The sequence below is a fragment of the Arvicola amphibius genome, chromosome 4 (genome assembly GCF_903992535.2).
Source record: "Arvicola amphibius chromosome 4, mArvAmp1.2, whole genome shotgun sequence".
In the NCBI taxonomy this organism is placed as follows: domain Eukaryota; kingdom Metazoa; phylum Chordata; class Mammalia; order Rodentia; family Cricetidae; genus Arvicola; species Arvicola amphibius.
The window spans coordinates 19,495,857-19,516,358 of record NC_052050.1 but is presented as its reverse complement, the minus strand read 5'-3'; the positions used below and the strand labels follow the sequence as shown (position 1 = coordinate 19,516,358).

General features: G+C 48.5%; 1 protein-coding gene and 1 pseudogene across 2 annotated transcripts; both read left to right on the top strand.

Moving 5' to 3' along the window:
* Positions 1-2,105: 2,105 nt before the first annotated feature.
* LOC119813908 lies at positions 2,106-2,271 on the top strand (annotated as a pseudogene).
* A 4,880-nt stretch (positions 2,272-7,151) lies between these two features.
* Positions 7,152-20,011, top strand: Cd300lg (CD300 molecule like family member g). Of its 2 annotated transcripts, XM_042054963.1 has the most exons (8): positions 7,152-7,284; positions 8,666-8,998; positions 11,364-11,495; positions 12,057-12,381; positions 13,973-14,085; positions 15,854-15,906; positions 18,772-18,891; positions 19,347-20,011. In XM_042054963.1, exons 1-8 carry the CDS (start codon positions 7,242-7,244, stop codon positions 19,461-19,463), a joined length of 1,236 nt encoding a protein of 411 aa, XP_041910897.1. In that variant the 5' UTR covers positions 7,152-7,241; the 3' UTR covers positions 19,464-20,011. The 2 variants fall into 2 exon arrangements, with proteins under 2 accessions (XP_041910897.1, XP_038182648.1); XM_038326720.1 differs by lacking the exons at positions 7,152-7,284; positions 8,666-8,998 and having other exon boundaries at positions 9,131-11,495; positions 12,081-12,381.
* The last annotated feature ends 491 nt before the right edge of the window (positions 20,012-20,502 follow it).

The window sequence follows — 20,502 nt, the reverse complement described above, 5'->3', positions numbered from 1 at the left end:
AAGGAATCTAAAGACCACTGGACAAATGAGATATCTGAAGAGGAAGGACAAATCATCAAGAGAAAATGTCCCCCAAAAAAGGAGTAATTAGTCTAATGATATAGAACACCTCCAATGGGGTAGAATTTCATAAATCTTCCCAAATGCTTGTTTTATGGCATTTGCACAAACATAAAAGGCAAATGATTTTTTGTAGTTCTGATTCAATGGAAATTAAAGCTAGCTTTTGAGTTGGAGCATGGCTCTCTCCTTCTCTAAACCCAAGCATGTTTGTTAAAGGAAAAACCCAAACCTCTGTCTCATGTCAGAAGAGCCACCTGGTGTGGGACAGAAGAAAACCAAAATTAAGGGACTATTCTATCATCATTAATCTCATAATCCTTTGGTTTTATTTTGACTTTTTAAAACTTTTCTTAAGGTATAAATATTATCTCAAAATCTATAAATTTATTTTATATATATATATAAGTTTATATATATATATAAACTTTCTGTTGTGATATTAGTGGTCACGTAGAGCACTAATTCTAGAAAAAAAACTTTATCTAGCTTTCTGTATGTGTTTTTGGGTTTGAGTCTGAAGCAGGTAAGTAGAAACTAAGTTTGTGTACCGCGGATGTACTTAGCAGATTGTGGTCCTCTTACCTGAGACCTGCTGTATATGGCTTTTAAAATGTTTTGGATTTCTGCAGTCAGCCATGACCATTCCTAACAGTGACCTTCGAAGTCTCCAAAAAGATGATGGGGCCCTGCACCAACAAATCCACCTGGACTGAGAAAAGTCATTAAGCTGACAAACACCACCCAAAGATCAGCTTTGAACTACAAACTGCTCAGGACAACTTCAAAGCCGTTAGCTAAAATGACCCAGCCTCTTAGACTACTCCAGTCAGGACTTCAGATAAACCCTGAACTTCCCCATCACACAGAGGCTGAACAAATGACAGCTAGCTCTCCCAAGACTTGACCTTATCCCAATTTTCTCAGGGTCCCCTAAAGATGCTGTTGGCCTCAGAGAAGAAGAAATTTTAAGAACACAACACTCAGCTGGGTGGTGGTGGCATACGCCTTTAATCCCAGCATTTGGGAGGCAGAGATAGGCGGCAACAGCCACAAACAACATAAAACATCTTTAGGTGACTCTAACCAAGCAAGTTCTTGTATAACAAGAACTTTAAGTCTTTGAAAAAAGAAATTGAAGAAGATATCAGAAATGAAAAGATCTCCCATGCTCTCAGCAGTCTACAGATTCAATGCAATCTCCATCAAAATCCCAATGCAATTTTTCACAGATCTTGAAAGAGCAATACTAAATTTCGTATAGAAAAAACAAAAAACCCAGGATAGCCAAAATAATCCTGTACAGCAAAGGATCAACAGGAGGCATCACCATCCCTGACTTCAAACTCTGTTATAGAACCGCAGTGATGAAAACAGCTTGGCATTGGCATGAAAACAGACAAGTGGACCAATGGACTCTAATCAAAGACCCTGATGTTAGCCTACACACCTATGAACACCTGATTTTTGACAAGGAAGCTAAAAATATAAATGGAAAAAAAGAATGCATCTTCAACAAATGGTACTGGTACAACTGGATGTCAACATGTAGAAGAATGAAAATAGATCCATATCTATTGCCATGCACAAAACTCAAGTCCAAATGGATCAAAGACCTGACCATAAATCCAACCACACAGAACTTCATAGAAGAGAAAATAGGAAGTATCCTTGAACTCATTGACCCAGAAGACTACTTCCTAAATACAAGTAACATTAAAAACTGAGAGAAACAATTAATAAGTGGGACCTCCTGAAACTGAGAAGCTTCTGTAAAGCAGAGGACATGGTCAACAAGACAAAATGGAGGCCTACAGAATGGGAAAAGATCTTCACCAACCCCACATCTGACAGAGGGCTGATCTCCAAAATATACAAAGAGCTTAAGAAAGTAGACATTAAACCACCAAATAATCCAATTTAAAAAGGGGGTACAGATCTAAACAAAGAACTCTCAACAGAGGAATCTCAAATGGCCTAAAGACACTTAAGGAAGCGCTCAACACTCTTAGCCATCAGAGAAATGCAAATAAAAACAACTCTGAATCGCTTCTCAGCCTTTTGGATAAAAGCAAGTGTAGTATCTGTTCTTATCAGTTTAATATCTGATACGTCCTCTATCTGAGGACAATATATTAAATGGGTTTTTGGAACGAGGAGTTGGAATAGGAGCTTGCTCCGTCCACTCCGTCCACCCCAAGGGGAACAAAACAAAACCAAACCAACTCTGAAATACCATCTAACACAGATCAGAATGGCTAATATCAGAAACACTGATGACAGCTTATGCTGGAGAAGATGTAAAATAAGGGGAGCACTCCTCCATTGCTGGTGGGAGTGCAAACTTGTACAGCAACTGTGGAAATCAGTATGGTGATTTCTTGGAAAATTAGGAATCAAGCTACCTAAAGACCCAGCAATATGGCTTTTGGGCCTATACCCAAAGTAGACACACTTATACCACAAGGACATGTGCTCAGCTATGTTCATAGCAACATTATTTGTAATAGCCAGAACCTGGAAACAACCTAGATGCCCCCACCCCCACACTCTCTCTCCCACAGTGTCCTCTGGCTTGGAGGATGTTTTGTTTCCAACAGTTTTTTAAAATTATTTTATGTATATGAGTGTTTTTGTCCCGTATATGTATATACACTGTGTGTACGGCTGGTACTCACAGAGACCAGAAGGGGCATCATCTCCTCTGGCACTGGAATTACAGATGGTTATGAGCCGCCATTTGGGTGCTTCGAATCAATTGCTCAATGCTCTTAGTCCATGAGCCATAGCTCGAGCCCTCGAGGTCAGCTCCTGGGCTAGATACAGAGCTGGGAGAGCAGAGGTGAAGGATGTTCAAACATGCAGGAAGAGAGCACGGAGGACAAGCTGCAGACCCAATGCTCCTTGGATATAAATAAGCATTTGGGAACATCTCCTGTATTCCCCGGAAAGGACAATCATAAATAACGTGCCTGCTCATATGATTCATTTCTTTAAATTATAATATAATATCCCAACTGTTCTAGGGAGAAGAAATGAAAAGAAAACAATTTATTACCAAGCAGCACATATTTCAATATGTCAGGGGCCAGGCCCTAGAAAATATAGTGAAGTGCCAAGCGCCTGCCCCACTTATCACGATAAGTTAGGCATAGGAAGTGAGAACAGGAAAACATGCAGAAATGCACTATGAAAAGCTAAAGTAGATATTACCTTGTGGGCGGTGTTTGCTTGTTTTTCAAACTGCAATAACTACTTGATTGGATAATCTATACACAAGGGAACTCATATTCCGGGCTGAAGTCTGTAGGGTTTCAAGGTGAAACGGTCCATGCCAGTAAATAGCAGCCGTCGGCCACTTGCTGTGGGATCAAGACGTGTGCCCTCGTGCTGAGGACATGGCTCAATGCATAAAGGCTCTTACAGTCTAACAAGACAACCTGTGGTATATCCCATGAGCCCCCAGGGTGGAAGGAGAGAAGTGAATCCTGCAAGCTGTCCTCTGCCTTCTACTTCTACAGCATGCCATAACCTGCGTGTGCTCACGTACACATATACACAAAAAATAAATAGGCTAGCCGGGAGGTAGTGGCGCACACCTTTAATCCCTGCACTCGGGAGGCAGAGGCAGGTGGATTTCTGTGAGTTTGAGGCCAGCCTGGTCTACAGAGTGAGTTCCAGGACAGCCAAGGCTACACAGAGAAACCCTGTCCAAAAAAAAAAAAAGCAGCAATAAATAAATAAGCGTAATCTTTATGCCGTCTGTTACCAGAGCCACAAGAACAAACTGAACTGTCCTCCCACAACCATCCAGTTAATGCTTTAACTGCTACAACCCTCCTCGCCTTCCCTTCTTTCTTACATTATTATATAAACATTTGCTTAGACTCCATACGAACTTTGCGAGACAGTTATTTTGGAAAACGGTTCAGAGCTCCCTCTAGCGTGAGTGTTTGTTCTGGTCCCTTGAAGGATTATGCAAGTCTGCGAAAAGGAAACATCGCACCGATTCACTTTTGTAAGCGCCCGGCAAGACAAAGCTGCGGTTCTGGGGAAGGACCTTTCCAAGGCCGCTGGCCCAAGGCTCCATCCAGTTTAGCTCAGCTCAGCTCAGCTCAGCCCTGCCTGCACCGCCTCTCGGTGGCCAATAGAGGTACTGCGCCCCGGATAGGGAGTGTGGAGCGGGGATGCTGGTCCCAAGAGCTGTTCAATTGGTCATTAAAAGTTGTACCACTGACGGTGGAACTGGGTCACCAACCCAACCACAAAACCTTCGATCCATCCTGCCTGCTAGAGAGCAGGTTGGGGGTGGGGGGAGACACAGGGCGGTGGGGACAATGGAGGAGCAGTTCTTACAGGAATGGCCAACCAACCAATAACTGCAAACTTGAGACCTAAGCTCTGAAAGGGAGCTCATGCGCCACACTGCCTGGATGACCAGGAACCGGAAACTGAGGACCTAGGGTAGAGAAAAATCAATAAAATTATTCCTAATGATATATTGCTAAACTCATAGATTGGTGCCTAGCGCTATCACCAGCACAGAGGCGTCTTCCAGGAGCTGATGGGATGCAGAGACCCACAGCCAAACATGAGGTGCAGAGGAAGCCCAAATTAGAGATCTCCATCAGGTCCCCTCCCTCTGAGCTCAGGCAAACCCCATGAAAGAGGAGGAGGAAGACTTGTAGGAGCCAGAAAGGTAAAGGTCAGAGAGCACGGCACACAGACTCAGATAAACTGAGTTTATAGGAGTTCACAGAGACTGGAGCAGAAATCACGGAGAGAAACCTGCATGGGGCTGTGCTCAGTCCTCTGTGCTATGGTTGTTAGCTTGGTGGGGTTTTTGACTTGTTTTGTTTTGGGGTTTTTTGGGGGGGGTTGTTTGTTTGTTTTGATTTTTCAAGACAGGGTTTCCCTGCATAGCCCTGGCTGTCCTAGAACTCACTCTGTAGACTAGGCTGACCTCGAACTCAGAAATTGACCTTCTTTTGCCTCAGGAGTACTTGGATTAAAAGCGCGTGCGCCACCACCGCCTGGTTTAGCTTGGTGTTCTTGTAGGGCTCCTAACAGTGGAAGTGGCCGTGTCTCTGACTGTTTTGCTTACCTTTGGAACCCTTTTTCTCCTACTGGGTTACCTCTCTCGGCCATAATATAAGGGTTTGGGCCCAGTCCTTTTTTTTTTTTTTTTTTTTTGGTTTTTCGAGACAGGGTTTCTCTGTGGCTTTGGAGCCTGTCCTGGAACTAGCTCTTGTAGACCAGGCTGGTCTCGAACTCACAGAGATCCGCCCAGTCTTAAAACTTGTTTTGCAGTCTTTGGTTGATAATCCCTGGGAGGCCTATTCTTTTCTGAAGGGAAACAGGAGCAGTGGGTCTGGGGAAGAGTGGAGGGCAGAGGGGAAACTGGGAGGAGTGAAGGGAGGGAAACTGCAGTTGGCGTGTATTGTATGAAAGAAAAATAAAGAATAAGAGAGAAAGAAAGAAAGAAAGAAAGAAAGAAAGAAAGAAAGAAGGAAGGAAGGAAGGAAGGAAGGAAAAGAAGGAAGGAAGGAAGGAAGGAAGGAAGGAAGGAAGGAAGGAAGGAGGTTGTACCAGTACCACTGAACTCTTTAGCTGCGTGGAGAAGCTTATAGATCTCCCTCTCAAAATAATAGTCCATACACACCCACTTATGAAACATGGACAGTTGTTTAAAATAAGGGTCACAAGACGTCTCATGGGGTAAAAAGCACTTTCCACACAAGCTTGGTGACCTCAGTTTGATTCCTGGAAGCCACGGAAAGGTGGAAGGTGGACTATACGAAGTTGTCCTCTGAAAATATAATTTAACATTTTAGTAAACTAAAAACTGAGGGCTGGAGGGATGGCTCGGCGGTTAAGAGCTCCTGCTTTTGGGGCTGGAGAGATGGCTCAGAGGTTAAGAGCACTGCCTGCTCTTCCAAAGGTCCTGAGTTCAATTCCCAGCAACCATATGGTGGCTCACAACCATCTGTAATGGGGTCTGGTGCCCTCTTCTGATCTGCAGGCATACACACAGACAGACTATTGTATACATAATAAATAAATATTTAAAAAAAAGAGCTCCTGCTTTTCATTCAGGACCCAGGCTTAATTCTCACCATTCACGGGGGCCCCCACAGCGGCCTGTAACTCCAGCCCCGGGAGATCCAGCGCCCTCTCTCTGTGGGCTCTGCACACACATGGTCCACAGACATAAATGCAGGCAAAACATTCATACACAAAAAAAAATAAAATGAAAATGGGGGGCTGCACGCCTTTACTCTCAGCACTCAGGAGGCAGAGGCAGACAGATCTCTATGAGTTCAAGGCTAGAATGACAGACAGAGCAAATTCCAGGACAGCCAGGGCTGTTACACAGAGAAACCCTGTCTCAAAAAAAAATCAAAATACTAATACTGTTTACTACTAATAATAATAAATGAAAATAATAAACTTATATTAAAATACTAAAAACAGGGAAATAGTTTTAAGCATGTCATTAGTGATATACTAGTCGATAAATATGCTTCCATATTTAGCTCTTGGAGACTCAGATCTAGGGGCAGGTCTAACAATTAATAACTTTCCAAACAGCGAGGAGTATACATAAAATTTGGGATGTCAGCAACAACTGATTGTTTCAGGGTTTGTTTGGTTTTGGTTTTTCCAGACAGGGTTTCTCTGTATCTTTGGAGCTTGTCCTGAAACTCGCTCTGTAGACCAGGCTGGCCTCGAACTCACAGAGATCTGCCTACCTCAACCTCCCAAGTGCTGGGATTAAAGGCGTGCGCCACCACCGCCCGGCTTGGCTTGGAGATTCTTAATAGAAGGGAAAGCAATCTATCAGAGGTTCCTAAAGGCCACGATGCAAGTTTTCTCCCATCAGATCCTGCAGACTCCTGGATGTCACCGGCAGAGCTGTGGTGCTCAGATCTTAGATTAAGGTTAAGCAGGAACTGGGGTTTCGGAGAAGGTTGGTACGGGTCTGCAGGCTGCAGTAACTGACACAGGGAAGCAGGCGGAAAAGCAGAGGCGCCTCTGAGACTGGGCTGGACAAGGGGATGCACGCCCCTCCCCTCCCTTCCTGGTTCCAGCCTGGCCTTTCTGCTCGAAGCTAAAAGCCCCTAGTGGCCCGAAGGAGCAGGCAACTGAGGCATCTGCTCCCACCGTGTCCATCACCTACCATGCGGCCTCTAGTCCTGCTGTGGAGCTGCCTGGTGCTCCCAGGTGAGGGGGAATGGCGGTGACAGGGATGGACGGGCAGGCAGGTGCGGGCCTGAGCTCACTCTTCTGGTCTGCAGAGCCGCTCTTTCCCATGAGGAGGTGGGGTGGAGGAAGAAACTTCTCCATTTCATCCCAGCTAAGCCATCCTCAGCCAGGCAACCCTGGGCATAGCACCTGGTGATTTTGAGCTCAGACCCAGGGGTCTTCTTCATGCCTGTTTGTGGCCTCTGTGTGGCTGTGCAAGTGTAAAAGGAGCTGAGCTTCTCGGATCACAGAGATGCATCTACTTAGCTTGTTAACTCAGCTAACTTGGTTGGATTTCTACTAAACTTGCTTCTCTTTCTTTGCTTTCATTTTTTTTCTTGCTTTACTTATTTTTAAATTTTGATTTATTATTGTTATCGTGTGTGTGCGTGTGTGTGCATGTGTGTGTGTGTGTGTGTGTGAGAGAGAGAGAGAGAGAGAGAGAGAGAGAGAGAGAGAGAGAGAGAGAAGGGTAGCTAGAACGCACCTACAGGGGAGCTTCCTTTGCTCTTATCATTTTTATCTTTTATTTCTTTTCTGCAATGCTCAGAGGAGGGTGGAACCTAGGCACTGGAGCACGCTGAGTGAGTGCCCCATGCTAAGCTGCATCCACAGCTCCCTTTCCGCTGTTTCAGACTTGAACTTGCCCTGATCTCAAGCAGCTGTGACCACAAGGGAGCCCACTATGCTGGGCTTCCTTAACCCATTAAGACCTAAAAATTAGGATGCATCTTATAACTGCTCAGTTGGGCATGTTTGTTTAGTTTTTCCTTAATAATATATAAATTAACTCAGTCTGTTTTCTGAAGTCTTTATGACATGTATTCCTCATGTGTGTGTATGCACATATGAGCTCGCATTAGTACACAAAAGACACAGCACATGTGGGAAGGTCAGCGTACAACCTTTGTGATCTGTTCTCTTCTTCTTGAGTCTTAGACTCACTTTGTTGGGCTTAGCAGCAAGTGCTTTTACCCCTTGAGCCATCTGGCCAGCCTGGCTCACATCTCTCAAATGCAGTGAAGGAGAATGTTAATATCCTCTATAGACGAGAAAACTTAGATGGGTTAAGCAACTTGCACGACATCACGAAGCTACGGAATGCCAAGGCTGGGACTCGGACTCCCAGCAATCTGAGTCTAGAACTTTGTCTATTCCTTTCAATTAATGGTGTTTAAGGAAAGAGTGGCAGGTTTGTCTTAAGGTTCCCTAGAAGAAGAGAACCCTGGGGCTTTTTAAGGCTGCCTCAGAAGATCTGACAAGAAAGCCTCCCTCTCTCCCTGTGAAAATGGGAGCTTCCGGTCTGGGCCCAGTACTTGGATCCATAGACATCCCGTCTCCATTCATGCTGCGTTTTCAGGTTATGAAGCCCTGAAGGGCCCAAAGGAGGTCAGTGGATTTGAAGGTGACAGCGTGTCCCTGCAGTGCACCTATGAGAAGAAAATGAGGGGACACAGGAAGTACTGGTGTCGAGAGGGTGGCCTCATCCTGTCCCGATGCTCCGACATTGTCTACTCAAGTCAGAACCAGGAGGTGGTACGGGGCCGGATGTCCATCCGAGACAGGCCCCGAGAGCTCTCGATGACGGTGACCATGAGGAACCTTACCGTGAAGGACTCGGGGAAGTACTGGTGCGGGATTGACAGACTGGGCTTCGATGAATCTTTTGAAGTGTCTCTCATCATCTTTCCAGGTAACGAACGGCTCTCCCCATGGCCTGGGTGGGATGAGCAAGAGGATCTGAACCGTGGAAACAGTTTCCTATTACAGAAGGGGGCAGTCTTGGTACCAACCTCATCAGGCCTTCTCTAGGACTTGAGGAGTCAGTAGGGACACCTGCTGAGCACTGGAAACAACTCAGAGAAGCCTCAGTTGTCCCTTTGCTCTGGCAAGTCTCCCTGTTAGGATTTCATAGAGCAAAATGTGGTCACACCTGTCGCTCTTAACCTGGATGTCTTGGGGGAGAGAGGATGAGGACAAGATGATCATCTCAGGTGACAAGGAAGGACCTGCAGATTTCCTGTGTCACAAATGCTCTCACAACCTTCTGAGCCCAGATTAATCATGGTCGCCTCCCAGGCCCAGCTCGCAGTGTTCCCTAAGCCATGAGCTGGCTTCACTATGCTGATGGTCTCTGCATTTTTTCCACCTTCTGCATGGAGAACCGAAGGGAGGAAAACTAGAGGGGTCCAGAGTACAGACAGTCCTGTCTCAGCCAGTGAGACCTAGGTAGATCTCTGAACTACCATGTCCCACATGGGACACAGAGACACTCCAAGACACTCAGCAACTGGCCTAAGGTCGAGGCAGGAAGCAGAGCAGGCAGGACTCAAACCCAGATCACTGCAACCTGTATCTCTGTGCGAAAGACGGGCCCAGGAGCTAGGACCCATCCTAAGCCCCGGTCTGTCCTCAAAGCCCATTCTCTTTCACTCCTGAGTCTCTATGACAGTTCAGGGAAATAAAAGTAAACCAACCAGACACTAACAGCAGCAATAAAGCCTCACTGATGAGAGGAGGGTGTGGCTCAGAGGGCCAGCTGTGGGTAAGACCCTGGGCTGCATCCCTAATGCTGGAGCAGTAGAAGGATACTCCTCGAGTAGGTTCTGTTAGTCAGAAGGTCCCGGTCTCTTTCATCTCTTAACAGTGCACAGACATCTTTTTTTCCCTAATTGTGAATTAGCTCTACCTTTATTTCTTTTATTTATTTGGCTGTTTAGATGATGTCTCACTATGCAGCTCTGACTCCTCTGACTGGCCTAGAACTCACAGAGATCTACCTGTCTCTGCCTCCTGAGCACTGGGACTAAGGTCCTGTGCCACCACGCCCAGTCTAGTGTTCTCTAGTTTTGACACTCTCTTGTGTCTGGTTCTTGCCCTGAGCTCTTGTCACCTCTTTGAGGTATGTGATCCATGCCTTTTCATCTTTTCATGCCAGAGCTGGTTGGCTTCTGATGACAGCTCATCCTGCCAATGACGAGGGCTGTGTCAGTGGGTGCCCCCACAGCCACTGAGGACACTGGCCTGTAATGTTTATAGGTTTCTCTGGTAGCAACACTCCCTCCTGCAAAGCCAGTTTCTATCTGCCAAACATTTAACAACCAGCTCCCAGAATCCCTGCAAAGTTAACAAGCCAGAGGGAATTAACAGCCTCCAGGGCCAATCTAGGCGGGGCATATCCATTATCACATCCTCTATTTCTCAACTTCTGGAGGCCCTAGGCAAGGCACAGAGGCTTAGAAACACACAAAATAGGAAGCTGCTTTTGACTTACAGAAGATTTAGTCAGCTACTTAGAAAAAACACAAGTAAATGACCGAGCATTAGACTTGAGAGTGGAGAGCAATCCCAGAATGTCCAGGTTGGGTGTCGTCAGAAAAGACCTTGGGATGCTGGCCCTTGAGGAATCCCAGCCCCGTGGGAGACCCTGCAAATCCATAGTTGTAGTCAAAGTGAGCACTAGCTCCCCAGGAGACAAACACGGGATATAGGGGCACACAAAGGAAAGGGAGAATTCCTCCATGTTACTGGGACTTAACTCTCAAGCTGATGATGGAAGACAGGGCAGGGGTTGGGGGCAGAGGTGAGGGGGAGATTTAGGCAGAGGTGTAAGAGAATGGTTTCACAAAGGGACAACCTGGCAAAGGCACAGCAGTAGAGAGGGTGGCCCTGAACACAGGGCATCTCTGCATGGCTCCATGAGTTCCCCGTGGGGAAAGAGGTGACTTGCAGACGGTGTTTCAGCTTACAGCTAAAATGGGGAGCCACTGATGGCTTCCAAAGCATGAGGCAATAGGATCTGATGTGTGTTTTAGAAATGCAGGTGTCCGTGCAAAGGGTGATATGAAAGAAGCAGGCTGGGGCAAGAAACATAGAAGACCTGATCCAATGAGAGACTAATATGGGCAGCAGGTGGGGAAGACCCAGAATCCACTGGGATCTGCCAGTTATGGCCTCCGATTGGCTCGGAGGAGACAACAATGGCACCTCTACTGAGAATGCGAGGCCCACTGTGGCAATGTCTATCTCCCTGAGAGCAGCCTCTCCGTTTCCTTTAGGAAGAAGGGACAGTCCCACCCCCACTGGCACCTGCTGCCCTACTTCCCCCAACCCCTCCTTCCAACCTCTCACAGCTACGAGGATCCTGCAGCCCAAGGCAATAGCCTGGCAGACTCAGCTCCCAGAACTGAGTGAGTCAATGGCTTTCTTTCCCCTTCTCCATTTCAGGAAACATAGCGTGAGGGCCACCCAGCTGTTCCCAACAACCTCAGAAGCCACAGTGGCTCAAAGGAACTGGGCACTGACCCAAAGCTCTTCCTCAGGATCTGGGGATGAGCCAGACATTGGCCCTGACCTCAGACCTGTCTTTGCCACCTTGCTCTGCCCAGCTTTTGGGAGCTGAAGGAAGTTAGGCCTTACCGGGACCATTGGGGTCAGGAGGTTCAGCGCTGGGCAGATGGAGACGTTGCTTTTTGGTCAGAGAAGAGGTGACCCTGGCCTGGACTAAGGGGAGGACCAGGATGTAGGACAGGACTTTGGGGGTAGGGTCTATGTCTACAGAACAGATTACGCATAGATGTGCCTGGTCCAGGGTCTTCTTGTTCTAAGGGCTTCACTTAGGCCTCTGCTTGCCTCCTGGGAAGTGTTTTAGTTTGAAGACATCCTGAGAGATTGGAAAGGTTTATGTTCAAATGTCTGGGTGGAGCTCAAGGGCCAGGGAAGGTGCTGAGGTATTGTTTTTGGACTTATAGCTTCTCCTGGTCTCCACCCGACAGTCGTCACAGTCAAGCAGGGGAAGACAGAGGCTAAGGCCCCTGTGTTCACGGAGGCAGCCCCAGCCTGGTCTTCAGAAACCTCCCAGGTTCTCCCAGAAACCTCTCCATGTGCTGGGAGCTCTCCTCACACAGCAACCCCAGCCTGGTCTGCAGGAACCTCCCCTTCCCCAGGAACCTCTCCATATGCTGGGAGCTCTCCTCACACAGCGACCTCTCCTCATGCAGGGAGCTCCCGCCCAGTCATCTGGCCGCTCAGCATCACACCAAAGGACTCCACGGCCAGTCGTGTCCTCGCATCCAGGTGAGTCCAGGGGACCCAAGGTGACTCTTCAACCTTTCAACTCTTCTTTCTTTCCTCCTAGCAGATACTTCCTCTGGTGGTGGCCACAGCCTGTGGTTCAGAAGGCAGATTTCAGGCCTCAGTCCCCTCGCAGGGCTCATCTGGACACACAGAGCCATCTGAGGTGAAGGGTCTACCTTGGACCCAGAAAGCATCTCTCTTTCTCTCAAGTCACCCTAGCTCAGGGGTTTCCCTGTATACTTTGCTCTGAGCCCTGCGCTGCACGAAAATATGAAAGCCATTCACCAACTTTTTCTTGACACAGCTGGATCCCAGTCTGCAGCAAAGGATTCTGGGGGCTCTACCTACTCCCAGTTCCTGACTTTCAGGTCACCACTAGCAGGTTCAGGCCAGGCTGAACATGTCCTGTAGGGATGGGGTACCCCGGGCAGAGCGCACATGGATGATCTCTAAAACACTGGCCCCTCATGCCTTCTGATCTCCTCGGGTGACCGAAACCTGACTGGATGCTAAATTAGAGCATTGTGTTGCCATAAACTGGTGCTGGTAACACCGCATTCAGGCCAGTGAGTCTCCCCATTTATTGCCGGATGTGGAGGAGCACATCTGTAATTCCAATTACTCAGAGTTAGGGAGGCCACAAGTTCAAGGTCAGGCTGAAAAGTTTGTGAGACCTTGTTTAAAAATAAAAAGTCCTGCTTGTTGAATTGTATAGTTTAGCAGCAAATATAGCTAGGTACTGTACTAAGATTTGTTCCTAGTGGGAGGAGTATTTAATTTGAGATAAGTTCTCTCATGTAGCTCAGGCTGGCCTCCAGCTCCCTTAGTAGCCGAGGATGACCTAAACCTCCTGATCAGGAAGCTGATCTTCTATGTCCCAAGTGCAAGGATCACAATCTTTTTTTGTTTTTTTTTTTTTTTTTTTTGGTTTTTCGAGACAGAGTTTCTCTGTGGTTTTTGAGCCTGTCCTGGAACTAGCTCTTGTAGACAAGGCTGGCCTTGAACTCACAGAGATCCGCCTGCCTCTGCCTCCCGAGTGCTGGGATTAAAGGCGTGCGCCAAAGGATCACAATCTTGAATCACCTCACCTGTCTTTCTTTGAACTCAGTATCTTTTTTTAATTAATTAATTTATTTTTATGTGCATTGATGTTTTGTCTGCATGAGAATGCCTGTGTAAGGGTATCAGGAACTATAGCTACAGACAGTTGTGAGCCGCCATGTAGGAACTGGGAATTGAACCCAGGACCTCAATCAGTGCTCTTAACCTCTGAGCCATCTCTCCAGCCCCTGAACTCAGTATCTTAAACATTCCAACTTGTTTGATCCTCACAGCCTTGCTTCCTAGGAAGTAAAATCGGTGGTCTGGAAGGCTGTTTAGTCACTTACTCAAAGTGACATGTCCCTGAAATGTCAAGACCAGGGTTTGAACCCAGAGAGCCTCCATTTGGGGTCTGAGTGCACTGCCAGTCCTAGCCTGGCTGCGTTGGCCATCAGGCTAGAAGCTGGCTTTCTCAGCTTACGCATGGGACTCAAGGACATAGATGGCTGATCTGGTAACCACCACCAGGCTCCTTTCATCTCTCCTCTAGTGTGTCCATTCCAATGGTCCGCATGATGGCCCCAGTCTGGGTGCTCTTGTCCCTTCTGCTGGCGACAGGTCTGATTGCCTTTGGCAGCCTCATGCTCCGGTGGAGAAAGAAAGGTAAGTGATCAACATGGCGGGAGGAGGCTCGGGCACACCTGTGACACTTCATCAACCTTGGAAAGACCTGTGGGTGGGTCTGACAACCTTCTGTTCGCTGTGTGTACTGGCGCACCCCTTTAGTCTGAGTTCAAGGTCAGCCTGGTCTACTGAGTGAGTTCCTCAGGACAGTCAGGGATATACAGAGAAACCCTGTCTCAAAAAAACCAAACCAAACCAAAACAACCTAGCTGTTTCCTTCTGAGAAGCCATAAAGCAGCCAGCACTGGGAAGAACAATTTAACTGGGGAAATGGAACTCTTTAATATGAAAGTTCAGGGAGCCAAGATGGACGCATATACCTATAGCCCCAGCGCTTGGAAGGTAGAGAAAGGAGGGGCAGAAGCTTAAGGACAGTCTTGGACACATCATGAGTTCAATACTAGCCTGGGCTGTGTGTCTAAACAAACGAATGAGCAAACAGAGCCAAAAAGCTAGCAAAGCTGATTTTAACAATAACCATTAAATTTCATTCAATTCGATACACCTGAAACATGACAAATTCAGCACGGAACCAAAGCTAAGATATTAAGCAAACCTGGATATTGTAGTGTATGCCTGTCATCTCAGCTACTCACACTGAGGCAGGAGGATCAGGTGAGTCCAGGAATTTGAAAGCAGCCTGAGCAGTACAGCTAGACCCCATATCAAAACCTCAACAAAATTTGATGTTCATACCCTACACCGTGGTATTGTGGTTGTTGTTGTTGTGTTCATGTTGAGCCTTTGGAAGTTTAGGTATGATTTCACATGACCACATTCCTGTGCTGGGTGACATGCGTGGCTTCTGGCTCCTGTGCTGGATGGTAGAGGTCAAGCAGATCACATGATGTCACAGTATTAAGAGTGCCAGGGACCAGGCGAGGTCCTGCAATTCATCTCCATTAACCTATTGTGCTGTGGGGCACCCCATCTTCTAGTGGAGGAAAGTGGACGCTTAGGCAGCTTGCCTTGTGTTTGTAGGCCTAGGAAATAGTAGAGCCAGAAAGATACCTACAGTGGCATCCCAGAGAAGGTGGGCCTGGGGCTTTCCTGGGCCTGCTTCCGACCTTGTAAGAAATCTCAGCTTATTCATGTCCCCAGATCCCCTCACAGGAGACCAGAAAGGAACACACACGGTGGGAATAGCCTCAACTCTGAAGCCACTTAGCATCTTACCTCTGGAATTGTGGTTCCCCAGCAAACAGCAGCGCCCCCTCTGGTAGCCTGTTAGAAATGCAGAGTCTCAGAGCTCAATTCAGAACCTGTGTGTGAAGAAAATTAACCCTCAGGGTACCTGTGGTGGTCATCTGGGTCAAACAAAATTCGTGTCATGTGGCTTCTGAAGAGATACCTCACGTGAGGGCAGAACTGCTCACTCATGGCTAGGAAGTGAAGACAGGCCCACAGACCCCTTCAAAAAGATGCCCCCTAGGTCCCACCTCTTAAAAGTTTTACCACTCTCAAATTGAGGGTCAGGCCTCCCATGGGACAATTAGCATCAAGCTGAAGATGTTCCCTATGCTTATTAGGGTTCAAGAAGTGAACACTGTTTCCTCACCCACTTTCTGGTTCACATAGATCTCAAATGCCGACTCCTTCCTAAAAGGCTGAGCTAGACGGGGCGCCCTGCTTCAGGGCCTCCTACCTCCCTCTGGGAATTCCCCCATACACGGGTGACATGACCTTCTGCATTCTGGGAATGACTCAAGGTCTTCCTGGCCTCAAGGTTCTCCTGGGTCTCTTTCAGCTTGGCTGGCCATGGAGACACAGAGGAATGAGAAGGTCTACCTCCCAGCTTCGGTAAGGACCCAGGAAGCCAAAGTCTGAGATCAACCCCTCTGGGGCCTACCTAGGTCAGACTTCCAGACCCATCTCTGTGCCCACCCAGAGGGAGAGCTCGCTCCCAGCCTTGAAAGGATCTGTGGGCGTCTCCAGACCGGCCCTTTAGGGTGTGAGCTCCTTGGCCCATCATTGACCCTGATCCCCACCTGGAATCAGGCAGGGTCACCAAGAACCAGGTAGGCATTGTTCCACCAAGCGGGTACCCTCTTCCCACGCCATTTAGAATCATGGTTCTTCAGCATTGGAGTGAGAAGGATCCCTGTGGATGCCGGGTTAGTGTGTATCTAAACTCTGATCCCATCTCACCTGTTAGCGGGGTTGGAGATAGGATCTCCCAGACTCTGCCTCCAGCCCAATCTTCTAGGGCTAGGGCTGGGAACCCACAGCCCATCAGAGTGCAAGGGCCCCTCAAACACAACTCCACTGTACTTCTATAAATGAAATCGAGGCCCAGGGAGTACAATGGTCTGGCCCAAACCCACACAGCCGCACTCAGATTTCTCAATTCTTTTAAAAGATTCATTTATTTTATTTTATGTGTATGAGTATTTTGCATGTATGTATGTTTGTATACCACATGTGTGCCTGGCGTTCGTGGGGCCCAGAAGAGGGTCATTGGATCCCCTGAAACAGGAGTTGCAGACAACAGTGAGCCACCATTTGGGTACTGGGAACCAAACCCAGATTCCCTATAAGAAGAGCCAGTCCTCTTAACCACTAAGCCATCTCTCTAGCCCCAGATTTACCAATTCTTCTTTAATCTCTCAAAACACTTTTTCTGGTCCTCCACTGATTCTGAGGCCATGCTACTCAAAGTTTGGCCGCTCAAGGACCCAGTTGTGAGAGAGTACCCGGGGAACCAGTGGGAGTGGGGACTCGGGAGGGGGGATGTGCAGAGGTCCCTGTGCACATCTCCCTGAGGAACCAAGCCGGCCAACTTTCCAGACCAGTGCTTGCCCCTCCATCCCCCGCCCCCAGGATGCTGCAGAATTGTATTTGAGAAACAAAAATCCTACCTTGCCGTGCTAGATGCCCTGCCCCAAAATCCACCCAGTTACTTACTGAGGCATTTCAACTCTTACTCTTCCAAACATGGGGCCAGGAAAGGGGAACTATCATCCCCTCCTTTCCTGGCGTCAGTAAAGACAAAAGACTCCAGGCAGATACCCAGGGGAGGGCTGAGTGGGGATGGGCTCTTCCTTGGCTTAGGAAGCAGCTGTTGTTGTCTCAGGAAGTGGAACAAGGCCAAAAGTGGCTAAGGGGAGTGAGGCAAAAGTCATGGGAACAGAGGCCACCCTGGGCCACCTTCAGAGCTCAACCTTCTGGTTGTATGTTGTGGAGGTGGCTCATCAGGAGAGTGCTGGGGTTCAGAAAACCAGCCATGGTTGGGTGTGGGGGTGTTTCCTGTCCTGCCACTCTGGGCGGGGCTGATTCCAACCTGGGGCACCTGAATTCCCCCTGCAGCCGTAGGAAGGAGCAAGAAAGAGCTCAGGGCAGTTTGAACAGAAGGAAACTGAGTAGCAGCCACTTTAGGTAGAAAGATAGGAGAGGGGACCTCAAAGGTCAGAGGCCATCGTCACCAGAACATAGCCAGTCAAAGACGCGTGCTTTGCTTGGTAGAGTCCCCATTTCTGCAGTCTTCGGCAGAGGTCAGGGGAAGACACAGGAGTGGTTGGGGATTTTCTTTGCACACACTCACAACAAAGAAGGAAGGGGACAATTGTTCTGTAAGAGGCCAAAGGAACTGACATGATGGTGGCACAGACCTGGCATCCAGCACGCAGGAGGCTGAGGAAGGAGGGTTGCTGCTCAAGGCAAGCCTGGGGTACACATGGCAGAAACAGAGGCGAGAGCAGGCAGTGGGGGTTTGACCTCTTGTTGTTTCTATCGGGGCACACAGTGCTATTTCCTCCATTTTATAGACATAGCAACAGAGACTCAGAGAGGGTAATTCTATGCCTACAGTAACACAGCTTGAGAAAAACAGAACTCGACAAAACCACCCAAGGTCTATGAGGCTGGCTGCTGTGCCGTCCATCCTTCTGCACTGAAGTACAAGGGTTGGAAGAATTCAGCCATATGTACTGCCCAAGGCTGGTCCCGCAGACTCCAGAAAAAGAACCATTTTTCTTCCCTAAGCATGGGATAGTCACAGACCAAATGCCTCCTGTGCTGTTTGTATCTGGTGAATCTTTGAGGCCCACGAAAACCAGCAGACAGCCTGCTTGTTCCCTCTGGTTACGAAGGAATAACATGATTAAAACAAAACAAACCATTCCAGAAGTTTCTGATCACTGGGCGGTAAGTTGCTGTCTGGAGACTGCGGGCGCAGCTCACTTGGTGGAGTGCTTGCCTGGCGTGCACAAAGCAAGCCAGCCTCAGCTGAGGGTGGGGGCGCACACCTGGGACGCCAGCCCTCAACAAGGTCATCCTTAGCTACAGAAGGAATTCGAAGCCAGCCTAGGAAGCGTGAGACCCTAACTCGGAAAACAAAGCATGGTGACGCAGGCCTTTATTCCCAGTATCCAGGAGGCAAAGGGATCTCTGTGAGTTCAAGGCCAGCCTAGCCTATGTAGCAAGCTCCAACTCATCCAGGGTTACTTGGCGAAGCTCTGTCTTTAAAATTAGTGCTATCTGGATTGTGTGAGCCTGAGAAGAAACATGTATTCGAGCTTTTAGCTTGCCAAGGTAACACCCAGGTGTCAGAAGTCATATGGCAACCAGAACTATGTCCTTTCTCTCTAGCTCCCCTGGGCTTAGCTCCGGACTGTCTATGCTGCTAAGAACAGGCTGTCCTGAGTTCTGACCGAGTTCCTCTTACAGCCACCAGGGAACAACTGGGTGCCTGAAGATGCCATGATCAACCTTGCGGCGCCTCCCGAGTGTCTCAGCAACCCCAAGCCCTCCGCTGTGCCCTTCACAGAGACCCAGCACCTCGGCCAGGTGTGGACAGAAGGGCTCTGGAATCCATGCTAGCTGACACCACTGAGATAATGGGGACAAGGCGGGGAGGGCTCTTCCCCCAGCATCCTCTTCCCCAGAAGCCCGACTTTCACATATCTGTCCATCTAGCCTATCAAAACCGTAATAAGACTGGGTCATTTCACCCAGGCTCCAAACTTCACAATCTCCTCTTCCAGGCTCAGAGAATTCTTTAATAGCATGTTGGGTGTCTGTTTAAAGAGCTCTCAGCTGAGCGGGGCATGTCTGTAATCCTAACAGTTGGGAGTCTGTGGTCAATGGGAGGAGCTGGGGGATTAGAAGCCAGTTTACATGGTGAGACCCTGTCTCAGAAAAGCATGCGCTACAGACAAGAGATGAGGGGGCGGGGGCTCTGCTAGAGTGGAGACCTCACCAGCGCCAGGCTCTGCTTTTCAACCTCACCATCATCTCTCCAGGCTACAGAGGAAGAGGCAGCCCCTTCCCTGGACACAAAGGAGGACGAGGACGCAATGGCAGTCCCTCCCCTGCAGGTGTCCGCACAGGAACTGGCCTCCGAGTTCATCTCTGTGTAACCGCAGAATGGCCCGTAATCAGGCTCCGTAAAGCTGAACCGCTGAGTTTGCATGAATTCGCCGGCTCTGCTCACACTCCAGGGTTCCGTCCACCTCCCTCCAGGCTCCCTGCTTGTGTGGCCCAGAATGGTAACGAAGTGTATCTGTGGACCCTGGAGCCCGGCGTGGACGTAACAATTCCAGCCAGAGGCCGGGACCTCCCCAGCATATTCTAATCTCTAGGAAGAGTGCGCATCTGCGGACCTTCCCCAGGGCCTGGAAAGGCTCAGTAGATGAGGGCTAAGTTTGTATGGGTTCCAGGAAATTTCCTGGGCATGGGTGCGCAGCAGCCGTCCCTCCTCCCATCCCCTGCAAATCCCACCTTCGCTTCCCTCCGATTCTATTGCCGCAGCTGCTGTGGAGAAGACAACATACGTGTATATAAAACATATGTGTTTATAAAACACCTGCATCCTGGCCCTTCAGAAAATCATTAAAGCAGAATTCTCGAGCCCTGCCCCAAACCATCTGGAGGGCAAGGCCCGGGTCTTCACCACTCTGACAAGTGACCAGAATTCCTACACTTGAGCCTGTTGGATCCTCGGCTTCCTCTAGCCTGGAGAGTCTTTCTTCTTCTCTCTTTCACTCAGGGGTCAGCTGTCTCTCCTTCTCCTTCCCCACGACCCTGTATTCCTAGCTTTGGAAGGACATTGGAGAAAAGTTCTCTGTCGGAAAGGGGCTACTACTCCATGGGCTCTGGAGGCTTTGGGAGGAGGAGGAACGCAGAGTGGGGTCGGAAGGGGAGGGGACAGGAAGAAACAAGACTCCAATTAATAGAGGATAATGCTAAACCCAGGCCAGCTGGATGAGGGAAAGACCGTCTGGCTCAACTCTTTGCTTCCCTTTTACTATTTTTGTTTTGATAATGACACGCTGAGAGGGAGGTGTTCAGCACATAAAACATAGAAACACAGGGAGAAAGACAAAAATGGGGGGGGGCAGTGTTTTTAAGGTCATCTATAACCTCACCAAGCCCTGTTGGCACCCTGACCGCACTTGG